The sequence below is a fragment of the Vanessa tameamea genome, chromosome 29 (assembly GCF_037043105.1).
Source record: "Vanessa tameamea isolate UH-Manoa-2023 chromosome 29, ilVanTame1 primary haplotype, whole genome shotgun sequence".
NCBI classification, from domain to species: Eukaryota; Metazoa; Arthropoda; class Insecta; order Lepidoptera; family Nymphalidae; genus Vanessa; species Vanessa tameamea.
This window is the reverse complement of record NC_087337.1, coordinates 4,904,578-4,921,659: the sequence shown is the minus strand read 5'-3', so window position 1 is coordinate 4,921,659 and position 17,082 is coordinate 4,904,578. Positions and strand designations below refer to the sequence as shown.

The window sequence follows — 17,082 nt, the reverse complement described above, 5'->3', positions numbered from 1 at the left end:
ATGATGAAATTTTTTTTAATTTAATTTTTCAAATTCTTAAGTTGTGTTTATAATTCAACTCGCGCTCGATGGTGAAGGAAACATTGTGAGGAAACCTGTAGATGGATGAAGGTCTGCCACCAATGTTTTCAAGTCCCATTGGTGTAGCGAAGAGGTATAAGCTCCAAAACTTCTCCCCAAAGATAGATTAATCCTGTATTCCGTACATTCTTAAAGAACTATTACTAGAATTAAAAGATCGAATGAAAATTGACCTATTTTGTTGACATTCCAAGTGCCGCCATATTTATTATAATCACGTAAATAATTCTTACAGATGACCAATGGGAGCATTTTATGACGGACAAAGAGAATTGCCTTCAACGAATGAAATCGGAATGCAGGCAAGAGGGAGAAGAGGATCGGGCTAAGAGAGAAAAGGATCTAATGGAAGAAATAGAAGGTCAGCACAAAAACATGCCCTTAGTCTTGTAAAAGTAGCTATTTTGAATTTATTATTGTTAAGTATTTTAAATCAATGGAAATATTTGTCAATTTATGTGCCGGCAACTACTTTCAATTCTTCTGAAAATAATCAATTCAATAACTATTGAATCAGGCAATTTCTGCAACGGATCATCCGGAAGAAAATCATGCTGACCGGGATATTTAATGGCGCCACATAAACCTAAAGAAGTATTACGATATAAATATTCTATCTACATCATTCGACACCTGCAAAGTCGAGTTAGATTTAAAAAATAAATACCCTATATATATTTGAGTTATACTTCTTTTGGTGCGTTATCGAATAATTATGAGAGGCGATTTTAATGATGCGCGCGCACAGTGAAAACTGCACGGTGAAGTTGCTCGCGAAACTGACAATTAAATGTCAACTCTCTCGAAATAGACAACTTCACGCCTTTTCTTATTTTAAAATGTTTATTTTATTAAACATTTAAATTGTGAATGTTAATTTGTCAGTGTTTAAATAGTTACATTTAGTATAATTATGATTTTAATATTAATAAGTAGATTATTTTTATTTTATTTTAATTAGAGGTGGTACTTGGTGGTAGAGCTTTTTGCAAGCCGTCTCGGTAGGTACCACTCGTCAGATATTCTGCCGCCAAGGAGCAATACTTGGTATTGTTGTGTTTCGATTTGAAGGGTGAGTGAGCCAGTGTAACTCCACAAGGGACATATCAATTTAGTTCCCAAGGTTGAAGTAAGAGATGGTTAATATTTCTAACAGCGCCAATGTCTATGGGCGGTGATTACCACTTTATTCTGATAGCCCATTGGCCGATCCGCCTACAAATAACATAAAAAAAAACCATTAATGTTTCTTTTATTCATTGCAGAACTGAAAGCTCAAATACATTCGAAAGTAGCAGATTTTGATGAGCTATCATCAAAAGCCGCCGCCTGCGGACGAACATTGGCAGTCACTGAACAAGAATTGAGGTAAATGAAATTAAAAAAAACAACTAACTTTTTCTTTACACATTCGGTCAACGCATGTTTATGTAATGCCTGTGTTTTAATATTTGTGCCGTGGATTTTGTTAAATAAGTATTTGTTTTTAATTTTTTTTTTTAAATGGAATACAATACTGTTCAAATCAATCGCGTTCAATCGTATTTTACACGCGCTCAAGGAGATCGTACGTAAGCGAGCGTTCCTTGGTATGCCCGTTCCATGTTAGTGTGATGTTTGAATATTGTGTACTAGTTTTCGTTCAGTCAGTTCAGCTTGCTTTATACGAAATATCATTAAACTCGGTTCAGTTGTATAGCCGTGAAATCGTAACAAATACTGAGTTACTTTTGCATTTGTAATATTAGTAAAGATATTCTATTCCAACCACGAGAACAATTCAATTCTTAATTTAATGGCTTTTAGTACCACAGGAACAGTAAAGACAAGTAAATAATTTTAACATTGTATTGACGCGATATCATTGGTCGAGAAATGATTACGTTTTGAAAGTAGTTCGGAACTTTGGAAGTAAAATTAAAGTGGATATAAGTAACGTTGAACTGGAAGTGTTGTATTAAATATTAATAAAGATATATTAACAAAAAACTGTTAGTAGCGCACAATACAACAGATCTATTAACAAATCATATGGAATTAACAATTTAAGTTTTGTTTATCTGTACTCCGATTGAAATTGGGCATAGATACTAAAATACCTTTACCGCGTATAAAACGTATTAAAAAAAAAAAAGTTTTAAAGGCTTGTTTATTTGTTTTAACCCTGATTATATTATATTACTTAACAATTCCAAATAAAATTGGTAGCTAAATGTCCGTTTTTTTTTTTTAAATATTGTAACACAACTAATGATTTATAAATAATGTCTTTTGGACGTATTTGGCTACCAAAAATCAGCATGTCATAAATCCTTCATCCACTGTAAATAATATTAATTACATGACATTACTACAAGTACGAATGCGGTCTCTATTTAAAATTTGTAAGGAAAGAGATAGCATTCTATTTTATGTATCTGTCGCAGTTCATTCATTCACTATTTCATTCACTCATCACACGTCACTATCAAATTATCAATCACGATGTATCATTTTCACATTTGCATTCTTTTAAAACAGTCCAAAAGGCAGTATTTACATTTCAAACAGTGTTTTCTTCTTTAGAATTAAATTTTATACGTTTATGAATAACAATATTTTTAACATTTTAGGAAAAAAATTATAAAATTGGCTTTTCAGAAATAAGTTACAGTTTAAATTTAGCGTGTGCGTATTAATAACAGACAATTTTGAGTGTTGTTTTTTTTCTATTTTAAATTAGCCCCGTCGAGTCAAAATGAGTTTTACCTCGCATAAATCCTGTCAGCAATTTTATATTCTAATATTTACGAGGTTATTAATAGTCTAAATTTAAAATAGAGAACAGATTCCGTGGTTATCCGCCTCAATATCACACGACGTTCACTTTTTCAACAAAATTTATAAGGATGTTGAGATGTTGTCGAAAGTTTCTGTGAATTTTAATCCTTTTTTTAAATAAAAAGTGAAAGGCAATGTCGAATTGTCTTGTTAATAATGTAGAGAATTGTTTTGAATCTAAATTACAAGGCCATAAGCCTACTCGACTGGGCTAAATGCAAAAAAATCTTGGAGTCTAAATTGAGGCCAGGCTAAATTTAGATTACGTTAATTCTAAACTACTGAATAAACTTTGCTAGTTTGGCGCCAATTTAATCACACAGATAAGAAAAGATATTCGAATGGATTTTTTATATTCAGCCTAAAGACATTCGGAAGAATCCATTATTTGCCGCGTAATTACTATATGATGCACAGATAATTAAGCACTTATCTTTTTTGTATTTGAAATGTATAATTCTTTATTTTAGGATAAATATAATTGCACGTAGTAGATATATTTAAAAAGCACAAAGCACTACTACCTATGCACTTTATAATAGAAACTTTAAAAAAATGGGGTTCAATTGTTTGGTAAATTAAATAAATTTTAAATCTGATGACGTACGTTAATTAATAAGACGAGAGCCAAACGTCATACTGCTTTACTAGTAGCCAACTGTTGGCCACTATTTTTTTGACAATCTAGCCATATATATAATCAAACGAATAAGACAGTAAGTTTCAAAATGGCGTCGTAAGTTCCGCTTTATGGCACTAGTCTGTAAATAAATCAAAAATAGAATTAGCACAATAATTAGAACCTCAAATCACAGATAATATAGAAACTTAATAATGAACTTAGTTGTAAAATATTTAGCTATAGAAGTTTTTGGCGGTTGTTTAACAGTTGCGGTTGGGTCAGCGCGTTAGTGGCGCCATGCGCTTGCGTGCTCATCGGCTCGCTCCGTCTCGCTCTAGCGATCTTCCTTCTCTCTATAGCTACCTTATTCTATATGAGATATAGAAGAAAACATTAATTAGAACAATAATAGTTTTGTATAGATTTTATGTAAAAATACTAAAAATAATACAAAAAAAAAATGTTGTTTAGATATATAGTTTAATTTTTTTGAAATGTTACTGCCGTTTTGGACTGATATATAAATAAATAACTTTATATACTAAGTATAGACATAATATATGTATTAAAGGAGCATCGTCTAGTCTTTTGCTTTTGTATATAAAAAAAATAACAATTTTTTTTCATAATATATATTTAGACCAAATACTTTTTATGTTTTATATACAAAGAATTATTTAAATATTTAGATCATGTATCATAAAAGCTTTTATATACATTTATATTATTATATAATATAATGCTTACGTTGTTGTATGTTGCTACACAGAATTTCTCAATTAACACTTCATGTTCAAAATTAAATTTTTATTTCTTATCTATAAATATATATTTTATTTACAACTATCGTTACAAGATTCAAGATGCCATTTGGATTTCAATCCGAACAAACACGATTCAATTTGTCTTGTGATTTGTGTTACGAGCTTAGCGCTATAGGTGCCATTCGATTATTACGTAAGACTATTTTTGCTTGTTTTTGACCCCCTCCCCCCTATTTTAAGAAAAAATAAGAATCGATCGACCCCTTCATTTTTGTTTAATATTTATTACGTAAGAATCTAAAGGACAAAATGAATTCACGTTTGGTTTATTTTAATGTTTATGTTTCAAAGAATCAATTTTTTTAAATATTTATTCGTAATTTCAAAGGTACTAATAATGTTTATTTTTTGGCTCGCCTGTTGCCATGGAAATGGAAATATCATTTTTTACCTATACGCAACCGAGCGACCCTCGACAATCGAACCTTTTTCAAATCATTTTAACTTTGCGCATTTTTTTGATCTTACGTAAGAACTATCGAGACTCCTTCCCATCCCCTGTAAAAAAAACATTAGACATGATCGACGCCCCTCCCCCCTAAATCGTCTTACGTAATAAATGGATGGCCCTAAAGGAAAACGTAAGAACTACGTCACCACCAACTGATGGTAGGATTTTGTGTGAGCCTGCGTAGATACCATCATTGTATATTCTACTGCCAAACAAATTTGTGTTCCGGTTTAGAAGGTAGTTACACTGACGGACATAACATCTTAGTTCCCAAGGTTGGTGAGGCATTGGTGATGTAAGGAATGGTTAATATTTCTGACAGCGCCAATGTCTCTTGGGGATAATTTGACAGTTGGCCCAGCTATGTGAAATAAAGTACAATATTGAAGATAATTTGTACGAGCTGTTAATTTCTAAATTCTGCCACACCAATACGCAATAAGCTTCCAGCTTTGTCTTAACAGTCAAATAGACATCGCGATACTTTGACATTTTTTTTTCATATGACATTTTATTCCTTTTAAACATTAATGAAAAAGTTCATCTGGGCATTTTTTTTAAAATATCAACATCACATGACAAATGAAGTGATCTTATAAGTAATTAAGATTATTTCCCTAATGGCGACATTAGCATTTTCAAGAGTAGATTTTCTTTCGTAGGGTAACCCCAAACAGTTCCATAGACAACATAAACTAGCCTCTTTCAAAGAGCATAATGACAATTAATAAAATCTGATTATTAAATTAAATTAAATGTCAATCGCATAGATTCAATGTTCAAGTCTGTTCCATACAAAACTAATAGAGCAAGAATTCCAACGCTCTCATGACAAGAAGAAGCCTCCACAAACATACATACAACAATTTTATGGGATGTTATTTATTTAATACTAGCTGTCGCGCGTTCACTCATTTTATGAGTTGGTCTTCAACTTTTAGGCACACAAAAATATATCCCTCCTTGGACTTCAAGCTTTATACAAAATTTTACCAAATTCGGTGCAGTGCTTTGGCCGTGAAAGAGCAACAGACAGAGTTAATTTCGCATTTATAATATCAGTATCGAAAAACATCTCACGTTATAAAATTATCCGAAAACATAACAAATTAGGGTACTTTATATAAGTGTGTTGACGAAAACCCACAAAAGATCTGAAGTCCATTGCTCCAACGCTATAAGCACCAAGCATTTCTAATTATATCCAATTAATTAATCCAAAATAGAGCCGAGATGGCCCAGTTATTAGAACGCGTGCATCTGAACCGATGATTTCGGGTTCAAACCCAGGCAGGCACCAATGAATTTTCATGTGCTTAATTTATGTTTATAATTCATCTCGTGCTCGGCGGTGAAGGAAAACATCGTGAGTAAACCTGCATGTGTCTAATTTCAACGAAATTCTGCCATATGTGTATCCAGCAACCCGCATTAGAGCAGCGTGGTGGAATATGCTCCAAACCTTCTGCTCAAAGGGAGAGGAGGCCTTAGCCCAGCAGTGGCAAATTTACAGGCTGTTAATGTAATGTAAAAAAATCCTAATTTGACGCTCCAATAGTTTCTTATCTGGCTTATCTCTAGCATTAAAAGCTAAAATTCCGTCATTGTATCATAAAACACTGAAACAAATACACAACAATCTAAGTAACCCCTTACTTACCCTGTGACCCTAATTAACAAAATAGAGAAGCGCTAGAGCGAGAGAGGGAGCTACGAGAGAAGAGGATAGAAGACGCGTCGAATATGAAGCAGAATCAGAAAGCGTCGCAGGAGCAAATCGATCACTTAACAAGAAAGTGTGCGTGCATAAGGAAACTGTAAGAATTGATTTTATTATGTTTAAACTATGTTTAAACAATAGTTCTCTACGATATTGTTTTTGATAAATCTTTAAATGGCTCTCCATAAAACATTCTAGATAAACATTTCAATTGAAATATTGTAAATGACAATCCTATGTCGACATTTCAAAGCTATCAAACGATAACAAATAATTGATTCATTTGAAATTAATTCCAGTTTTTAATATCAATCAACAACATACTCTTTAAAATATTCAGTTACAGGTAAACTAATACTTGAATATTTTCCCAATCGAGATATATTTATCGGTCTATCCAAAAAGTTCGTACCAATCTGGAGGCGCAACAAATTTTAATTAAATTATTGTGTTCCACACTAAATATGCTAGCAGTTGAAAATCCTTTTGCTTTAAAAGATCGCTTAGTCTAGCTATATATTGATAATTATGACAGTTTCGATGACATCCGCGCTCGTCTTGCGGCTCGAGAACGCACCGCTGAGCAGGAAGCTCGGTCGCGGGAAAAGGAGCTCAACCACTTGCGTGCTGAGGTCGCGAGGCTGACCAAGCTTCTCGTGGAACAGAGGTTAGTTGTCATTTATACAATACACTGATTAACCCTTGTAAACCATTTATTTTTCTGTTTAGTTTATATGTTTCTGTATATTTGTAATATTGCTCCCTGGGTTGTCCAATTAATCTTCTCGTTTTTGTTTCTCCGGGCAGTATATCTATCGTGGCAAACTCGTTAAATTTGAACCATCTTCCGATGTGATCTTTTCGGTCTTTGTATCATTTAAATATTATAATTGTTAGAGTTAATGACGGACGTAGGGTCCGGTGATTAGTTTAAATTTGCACCACACTTACACGAACTTACATCCAAATCGTTGGCGTATCAAATCAAAATTTTAAGTTTAATTTTTTTAACTTTCCTACAGTACAACGCCCAACTTGTTTCAGTAGTCCAAAACTAGGAGCTCGTACGCGCGCGGACGGTTGTGAAAACTCAATCCAAAATAAGGAGTCTTTTTTATCCAAGAACGGGCCTCTAGCGTGTGAGACGCAACTAAACGCGCCGAGAAGGAAAGGTGAGTCAAAGTATCCTGATGAATGAATGAGAACGCAAGAACGATGGCTAAAGGACTAAAAAGTATTTTCCTAATTTTTGGTATCCCATCATCAAAACAGTTATGGCATGTATGTAAGAGATCGTACTCGTATTTGACTTAGGAAGCTAATTGGAGGTGATTAAGCAAAGATCATCTTAATGTGTGTCATTGTACAAGGATCGTATATTATTATTATACTCGTACTCGTATAATCACATTATTTTAGTAAGGGGCAGATTTGTTACTTACTCTTACTGGCGTAGACCTATGACAGATGCTGCCCCCTACTTTCTGTAAATCACAAATCATTGAATAATGTGAGGAATTATTATTAGGTACGTTTATTTGAGATCTTTTAAACATGTTTGAATTTTTAAGCAATAACGTTTTTGTGGGTTCACTGTTGGAGCTCACGAACCAAACCAAAAAGTTTTGCCGTCCCTTAAATTTTGCATCCCAAAGTATTTGTTTCGGCCCAAAAAAAATAGGAAAATCCGCCACTTTCTTTAATATCTAGTCTTGTCTATCTTTTAATATATTTATGTATACACGTATTAATTACTAAAAGTCTATCCGGTCCCTGTTCATACGTAGCCTTATGGCATACTATCAAACAATATAACAGACTCTAGTTAATAATATTAAGTTGATCGCAGATACAACGACTTAGACACAATCCTAGCAGCTATATATGCTTTAAATGGCGTCATCAGACATACATCTAGCTACCAAATATTTTAAACTTTAAAAATGAAGTAGACATTTAAATTTTGTGTTACTATTAAACTTATTATTCCATCAATTTCAGGTGGAACTCTCCGTACACCGGAACTTGCTAGGAAACGTCCAACATTACCGGATTTACAACCTCTCCCGCCAGAAGCGCGTCGTACTAACATGGACATAGAAAATGGCCGACGACGCGCGAAAAGCGTCGACCTCCCCGCTGTACAAGTTCCTGTTCGAATAAAACAACTTGAAGAAAGAAATAAAGAATAAAATAATATAACGATCGGTGTTTTTGAATAATAAAGTTTGTATTATTAATAAGAATTAAGTATATTTTTCAGGGAAATTTCCGATTGAAACGGATTTTACGTTTATTGCGCAATTAAAATTTGCGAAATACATGTCTACATATTAACAACCTGTAATTGTACGCTATCAAAATCATTGACATTACTTAATTTACGTTAACTGTAAAAAGGTCTGATGTCGGCCCTTTTTTCTAGAGCTTATAAGAAATGTATCGGTTTTTAAAAATAATCTTTATGTCAGATTTGAAATTTGTTTTTAAATGCGTAGAAAAGGATAAATTTTAATGCGCATTCATTTTTTTTTTTATTTAAATTATCTTAGAAATTATCTTAAAAAAACGTTTTATTACAAATTTAAATTTTCAACTGTCAGTTTTAATGTTTTTTGTTAAAGTAATGTCTATTACTTTATACTCTTTAATAATTCGAATAAATAGTGTAATAGCGAAAAGAAAAGGGTATCAAAGTAATCGATAAAAAATATTAATAATTAAATAAATAATTCATAACTCTGTTAGTTATATAATTATTTATACGATTTTTACTCTCTTATGGATAATATTTATAATTAAATTTACTTGAATTTACATATTATAGTTAAACTAAAGTATCCCGGAGGTTTACGATTCTTTCAGATTTTTTTTTTTTTAATTTTTTTTGCTTGTTAATTTTTGTCCGTAGAAGCTAAACAATTTTGAAGTAAGAACCTATTGAAGTATGAGATTACTTCTTTCTCCGAGGATTTTGAACTGTTTTATATTCGATGCATTTTAACTTTGTTTTTTTTTTAATATGATCTTGTAATTGTACTTAAATTATTCTTCCAAGTTTCATAATCTTTGGTAAATTTATATATTGACAGCTTTAGCTTTTTTAAATATTGTTAAAGAAACGGTATATACCGAAATATATATTATTAATAGAATACTCGTAATTTTGTATTATAAAATATTTTACAGGATATTAATTACGTATCTGTAAAATATAGATTATAAACTCAAGCCTTCTGCCTTTCAATCCATGTCTAAATATAACGTATGAAAGTTGTATTGCAAAATGTTCGTGTAATTTTGATGTAAATATTATTTTTTCATAATAAACTTTTTTAAATACACCTCTTTTGTTCTAGTTTATACTCTTACCGATCACAAATGATATCGACAGAAAGATTAACTATCTGACTTTAAAATAACAAATAACAATGAAGAATAACATTAACTACTTTAAATTGATAAGAAAAACCAATTAAAACGCAAAATTTCTTATAATCAGAAATTGTACATCCGAAGCACCCAAACTTCACGCACAAGAGTATACCCAAGATTCTGTGAAAGACGGTAGCGCGATCATTTTTTTACAATGTATTACGCCATAAGGTGCATGCATCCATGCATTAGACATAAGAATATTTCATATCATAATAAAAAACTTTTTACAATTAAACTACCACTGTGTTGTATTTTTTTCGTTCAGCTTTGTATAAACCCATCTTTCTCGAGGGTAAACCTTTAGGAAAGTCATCGAGTTCCTGGAAGGAAATCTCGATGGGAAGCCAGTAACTCCACATCGGAAGTCCAAACGTAGTAATTCGATAAGCACAAAGTCTGTACCAATGAGAATATATATACTCTATTCCAACCAAACGAGGAAAAAAGGCAAATAAACAATTTGACAGCAAATTGACGCGATATCATTGGTCGAGTATGATTAATCTATGATATTCACTATAGATTCGAAAAAATTGCGTTTTGAACATCGACGAAACTGTTTTCGGAATTATGGAAGTAAAATTAAAGTGGAAATAAGTAGTTAAGTGTAGTAGTATTGTATTATAAATAAAGATGTTATATTCATCATAAACTCTTAGTAGTGCACAGTATAGCTGAGTTAATAGCAAATCGCATGAAATACGTAAATCGAAGGTATGTCTATCTTTTTTCCTACTTCCGTTGGAATAGGATGCTCAGGATTATCACATAGCTCTTGAATGTTGTATATATTATATCATACCTGTGTACTAGTGTGACAATGTGTGTACTAGTGTGACAATCTGTTTTGTGTGTCATATTTAATAAATAAATAAATATAAATAAATTAAACAAAAACATAATAATTAGCTTAGCTTAAATTTTTACATTTGAATCTTATCGATTACCTTTGCAATGATTTATATAAAATCGATTATAAAAATAAAAACTATACTTTTACGGTTTAAATACTTTTTATTCAAAAGTATGGTTAACTGTCAAAGTCAATTACGTGATTTTGACTTATCTATCCGATTCCTAAGTTTCCTAACCTGAAAATTATAAATATTTATTTTCAACAATTTATTAGTGAAAATGTCTAATAAAAATATGTTTATGAAATCGGCCTTTGTCCGAGCTCCTTTACAAAATGGTGTTGGTCGCTACGTATGCCAATTGCAAAGAATTGTTCTCAAATTCTGTAAAAGTCACGGGGGGAGCCGCGGAATTAGGTGCTTACAAAATATTACAAAAATGACACCTTAACCTTTAACAATTTAAAAAAAAAGAAAATAAAGTTTGTGAACATATATTTGTGACAAAATTTACTTGGACATAAAAACTGAAAATATAATTATAGAACATGTCTTGGCCAAATTAAATTAAATAAAGTAGTCTAAAACTTAAAACTGAACAATTATAATTACCTACTATTTAACTAAAACATTTTGCAACAAATTTTATCAATGTAGTTTATAAGAACTCGTTTGAATTTTCATTACAGAGATTTCATCGAACAAGATCTAGTCGATTTTGCGAAACAAAACGCGAGTGTGGTCGTATACCTAAAGCCTCGTAGACATAGAGGACCTGTACTTGTTGCTGAGTATTGTAAGTAACCTTAGGGTAAATAAATAACCATATATTTACAAGCACTTGCAGTTTCAACTGTATGTTATCAAAAGTATATATATTAGTACATTTCCATTCCATGTTTCTCAAATTCAAACTTAAATAACTCAATATTCTCAGTATGTCAAATGTAGTGGACATTGCAAAAAAGAAAATATCTTTCAAATTTTAGATTTTTGGACATTCATATTTTTTCTATAGTCCATGGTGATTGTTAGAATGTTCTGGTCTAGAATTTATATTTAAAAATTACAATTATGTACACAATTAAAATTTCAGTAAATGGGGACAGAGTCTGGATGAATGTGCAAAATAAGACTCACTCGGAAATCACAAAATGGATGGAAGTACTTCGTACACAGCAAGGAGACATTTCGGGAGCTCGTCTCAGAAAATACCAATACACTGATTACCCATCTGTCCAGGGTCCTTGGACTCCTTTCACTTTCAAAGACCCAGAACTCAATGTAGCTACATTACCTGATCCCAAATTCGGTGCAAACAACAGATTGTCCATATCTGCTACTGAAAAACTAAGACTTATGTTTGAGAAGCAAGCAATTAGTGAAAAGGATGTTAAGACGGGAGAATAGATTATTAAATTAATATTAATCTGAACATTTTGTTTATCACTTTTGTATGAAATAATTATAAGAAAAAGTAACAACATTTCAATAAAATGGACTATTGGTAGATGCAAATGGTATATAAACTTAGATTGTAAACAAGTTTAACCAAGTTCCTACCAATTAAGGTTTTCCAAACATGACAGGTAGCATTACAGCACCAAATATATCAGATGATTGAAAACAAACAGCAATAATATTTCTCGAAAGACCCCGATAGGCAATAAAACTGCTGTATAATGTTAAATATAATATACCTTGCATTTTAGAGCTTGAGAATGACAATTTTTTACGCAATGTGGTATCCCTAGTAAACCTCTGTAACGGTATTTAATCAAAACAGTTTTGTTTAACCAATAAATTTGTTAATATTACTGATGAGTTTTGCCATTTGACTATATTAACCAATCTCCTTTGTGTCTTCATCACTGATGAAGATATTGGCATGAAAGTAATTTAATTATTTTTACTTTGCCCTAAGACTCATTTCTATTTAAAACCCTCATTAATCTCTTGTAAATTATTCATATAAAAGTGATAGTTTAAAACTACAATTTGAAAGAAAAAAAAAACTAGTAAATATTGTAGTGTTTTATCTGTATTGTAAATAATATTCTGTTGTTAATAGTTGTAATATTAAAAATTAGTTTAGACAATAATAAAACCTTGAATATAATTTGTTGTTATTATTTTAACCTCGTGCAGAATTCAAACTATAAAAAAAAAAACAATACTGTCAAATATTTTTTTTAATAAATTAACTTATGTATAGTTTAACAATGTGTATATGTAATTAATCTGTCCTTAGGATATATTAGAAGTCATTTGTTGTTCCAAGTTCGTCTTCAATCAGGGCATGGAAAACATACCGAGTCCAGTTTGCTGATAATAGGCAAGTCTGAGACCATCCGTGAGGTGCACCCTTAAATATATATTTTCGGAAGGGTGTTACCAGAACATTAGTTGCACTCGGTTACTCGTGCTTAAAATAGAGCTGTGTAGTTCTACTTTTGCTTGTTAACAGATATAAAATCCCCTTTTTCCACTTTAGTATGTTATGTATGGTTAGTATGTAGTTACTTCAAAATTGTCACTGTCATTGTTTTTTAGTTGTCGCTCGCGTTTTAGGGGTTGATTTTCATATGTCACGAAAGACCAACAGACAAGAGTTACTTTATAAAATTAGTATATATCAGTATTGTTCTGTAAAGATTTAACCATATATTGTGTGACAATATTAAAAAAAAAGAATTAAAGCTTATCTTGATCTGTTAAAAAAATAACAATTTGTTTTAAAATTATTATAGTCCACCACATGGTTATTGGTCATATCTGCCCTGATAGTATCAATGCTTAATAAAATAAATTTACATTGTTCTCAACCTTGCACAAGTATTTACACTGGCTCCCTTGAAACTGGTGAATATGTTGGTCAAATAACTATTGACTGACATATCTATCTATTTCATTATGTATGTTAAACAGATCAATGTATGCCTTACTGAAAATTTATTCAACTGGTCGGTTTGGGGCAATAGCTTCGTTTATTTAATAATTTGACTATCTTTGATAGATTTTAAAGAGTTGTTCAAACATATTATTTGTATATAAAGCTCCATACTTAACACATTAAGTTTTCTTTTTTTTATATTTCTTCTGAGAGCTGTGGGCATTCTTAATATGAACTCTTACATATCTCGGTGACTTAAAAATCTTACCACAAACATCACAAGAATGCAACTTCCCATCATCATAGTGAACTCTATTAATATGTGTCAATAAGTAGGACTTACTTTTTAATATAGATTTGCAAATTTTACATTGGAACTTTTTCTCACTATGACAGTTTCTTATATGAGTAGTTAAAGAATTTTTATTGGTGAATCTGGCAGGGCATGTCTCACACTGAATGTAAGATTTGATATTAGCAGACTTAACTTTATGATAACGCCAAGAAGGTTTAACTCCCTCATGTGTATACAATATATGACGTTTTAAATACCTTTCACACTTAAATATTAAATTACACTTCTCGCATTTCAATTTAAGCTGCCCATGGACATTTTTTATGTGATCAAACCAACTTTTATATGCAAATGTTTTTTCACAAATCTGACACTTATGTAGTGACTTTGTTATAAGTTCGTCGCCATAATATAGCCTTTTGAATTGGTGAGTTAATAAAATGTGGTTTTGGAGGTCTTTTTTCTTTTTATAGAAGGCAGGGCAGGCATCGCACATGAATAATTTACGTTGTATTAAAGGCACTTTTAGGTGTATGAGATTGTGTTTATACAGAGAGAAGCTGAAACAATAACTTTGCATAACTAAAGATATTATATTTTTTATCATAAAACATCAAGTTTATCAGTTAACTTTAATGCTAATTTACTATTTTTACAAAACGATTTTTGGAACAATAACACATTAAGTATAAAAATAGTTATAATTGGCATCAAAATTTAAGGTCTGAGTACAACTGTACATTTTTAAAAATTAAAAAAATATTATTGTTTTATTTTTTTAAATGTAATATCACGCACAAACCTATCAGTAAAGTTTTCATTACATATTACACAAGATTGTTCGCACTCCTCTTTCAGTTTCAGGTAACTTATAGTTTCGTAGTCGTTCGTTGACGATACATTTTGCAAACACCAATCATCGAGTATCGTCTCATTTTCAACTTTAATTTTAATATCAAAACGTAACGGTAAATAATTGTCATTTTTATCTTCTACAAATTCTTGTTTCTCTTGTTTGATAATAGAACTTAGTTCGTAATCCATTTCAAACTATGAATGTCAATAAGGTTAACTTTAAAAGCATTGGTGGTATTTATTTTGTAAAAACTAAAAAAGGTAAGTTTGAAAATATTAGAAACATTGACATTGCAAGTTGACACATGACGTAAAAATAATGTTTTTAAATAAATCGGAAATTGGTATTAACCAAAGATATTAAAGACTACTTATAATACTAACACACGTATTTTGTATATTTTCTTTTACTTTACAAAATCTAGTTTTTAACACTAGTCGCTAAAATATGTCTTCCACTAAAGACAATTTCGTTTTTCTGAAATTCAAACAATTCCAACACTGATTAAATAAAACCGTCTTAAAGTCAGAAGCTAGTGTAAAGAAACATAATATAACATATTAGCGTTACAGTTCCCCTCGTTACTTGATTTTCAACTATGTAGAGCAAAGGTCGTCCATTTATCAAAATTCAACTACAATACGAATAATTAATAAAATTAGATTTGACATCATAATACATATTCACATATAATACCTCCAAACAGCACTGTTAAGTTTTTTTTTTTAATTTGTTAATAAATTACACTTTTTTACTTAAATAGTAATTTGCACAGGTACAATAAAGAATTACATATATCACCAAAAAAAAAAGTTTATTTGTCTTAAAAAGTCATTAATGATGATGATAGATGTCGGGAAAGAGAAATTTAAAAAATTGAGTATTCCAAGTCCGACTAATCAATGGTGTTACAGTGCGTCTTACGGTGTGCCTTATTAGTCTCTTAGTAACGTGTCTCGAGTGAAAGCATCAAGTGAAAAGGGGGGATGATAGGTACAGTCAGAGTAAGAAAACCTTCATCAGTTTTCAAATTCATTCCTTTATCAAGTCTTAAACTCTTAGTACTTTTTGAATCTAAAGCACTAAACAGACAACTGCATATAAAATTAAATTAACATAGTATAATAACTTGGTTCAAAATAGTGTAAAATCTTTGGACTACGTCTGTGTCATATCAACATAAAAACTTTTTTATGGCCTAATTAGTCATTATAAGATTTAAATTAGATATGATATCTTCTACTGAATTGTCAAAGTCTGTCAGTGTCATATATTTTCTTGCAATATCTTGCAATTTTAGAATAAAAATGCTTGTAATATTATTCGGCCGTTATTTTAAGTGACGGTTAATGTAATGACGTGACGTGTGATGAGTGGTTCCATCGGCATCGAAAATTTATGGGGTTTGATGGCGGTAGATAAATCATAACGATAGAACTAAAGCAGCTGTCGTAGAACATTGCCGAAGTGTCTGGAAGGGCTTCAGAGGAACCGCCATATGCTCTCGCCTTGTTGGATCAATGCGATTACAAGCTGTGATTGATACGAATGGCGGATATACTTTTTTTTAATAAAATAAATAAGATTTGTTAATAAATTAATAATTTATGAAAAATTATAAATTTTACCATAATTACTATTTATTTTTACTATTTTATTTACTACTTCCGTCCTGCGGTGTCACCTGCGTTCCCGAAGATTTTATGTTTTCCCGGCATAAAAAGTATCCAATATGTTATTCCAGTACATATTCTACCTGTGTGCAAAATTTTATCCAAATCCATGAAAGAGTAACAAACATCCATCCATACCTCAGAGATCTCAGCCAAATCCATACACACAAACTTTCGCGTTTATAATATTAGTAGGAAGTAGGATTACTACTACGCACTCTTTTTTATAAGAGACAAGACAATGTCCTAATCTCCGATGTTACACGAGCATTCACGAAGGGCCATGAGGTTTCGTGAAAAGTTGGTAATTATCATCCCGATTGAGGGCTTCTTCTCATTATTGTTATAGCTTTTAAACGCTATTATACTCTTTGCTAGATGCGACTTATAATGACATTGCGACGCAATATGTCATACTCAAGCGGTAAAGCAGGTTATCGCTCATACTGAGCACACGAAAATAGATCTTAAGGTGACGAACCTTTTCTTACCCCGACTGTACATTACATATAAGCATTGTCCACGTCGAAATCTTATTGTCTTTGATTTGTATAA

General features: G+C 31.3%; 3 protein-coding genes across 8 annotated transcripts in view; 2 read left to right on the top strand and 1 right to left on the bottom strand.

Moving 5' to 3' along the window:
• LOC113403263 (myosin heavy chain, embryonic smooth muscle isoform-like) overlaps window positions 1–9,862 on the top strand; it is a 60,179-nt gene extending 50,317 nt beyond the window's left edge. For 3 of the 6 annotated variants that reach the window (XM_064219743.1, XM_064219744.1, XM_026643733.2), the window contains exons 11-16: window positions 317–442; window positions 1,347–1,449; window positions 6,484–6,615; window positions 7,054–7,185; window positions 7,563–7,690; window positions 8,520–9,862. In XM_064219743.1, the coding sequence (XP_064075813.1) occupies window positions 317–442; window positions 1,347–1,449; window positions 6,484–6,615; window positions 7,054–7,185; window positions 7,563–7,690; window positions 8,520–8,710 (812 nt within the window). In that variant the 3' untranslated portion in view covers window positions 8,711–9,862. Of the gene's footprint in view, window positions 1–316; window positions 443–1,346; window positions 1,450–3,790; window positions 4,104–6,483; window positions 6,616–7,053; window positions 7,186–7,540; window positions 7,691–8,519 lie in introns of those variants that run through there. The other 3 variants (XR_003369295.2, XM_026643735.2, XM_026643736.2) reach the window with 3 other exon arrangements.
• Window positions 9,863–10,997: 1,135 nt separating this feature from the next.
• LOC113403268 (large ribosomal subunit protein mL43) lies at window positions 10,998–12,319 on the top strand. The gene is made up of 3 exons (XM_026643751.2): window positions 10,998–11,227; window positions 11,500–11,606; window positions 11,907–12,319. Exons 1-3 carry the CDS (start codon window positions 11,091–11,093, stop codon window positions 12,218–12,220), a joined length of 558 nt encoding a protein of 185 aa, XP_026499536.1. The 5' UTR covers window positions 10,998–11,090; the 3' UTR covers window positions 12,221–12,319.
• Window positions 12,320–13,553: 1,234 nt separating this feature from the next.
• LOC113403267 (zinc finger protein 28-like) lies at window positions 13,554–15,103 on the bottom strand. The gene is made up of 2 exons (XM_026643750.2): window positions 14,801–15,103; window positions 13,554–14,558 (listed from the first exon to the last, which is right to left on the bottom strand). Exons 1-2 carry the CDS (start codon window positions 15,040–15,042, stop codon window positions 13,883–13,885), a joined length of 918 nt encoding a protein of 305 aa, XP_026499535.2. The 5' UTR covers window positions 15,043–15,103; the 3' UTR covers window positions 13,554–13,882.
• Between the last annotated feature and the right edge of the window lie 1,979 nt (window positions 15,104–17,082).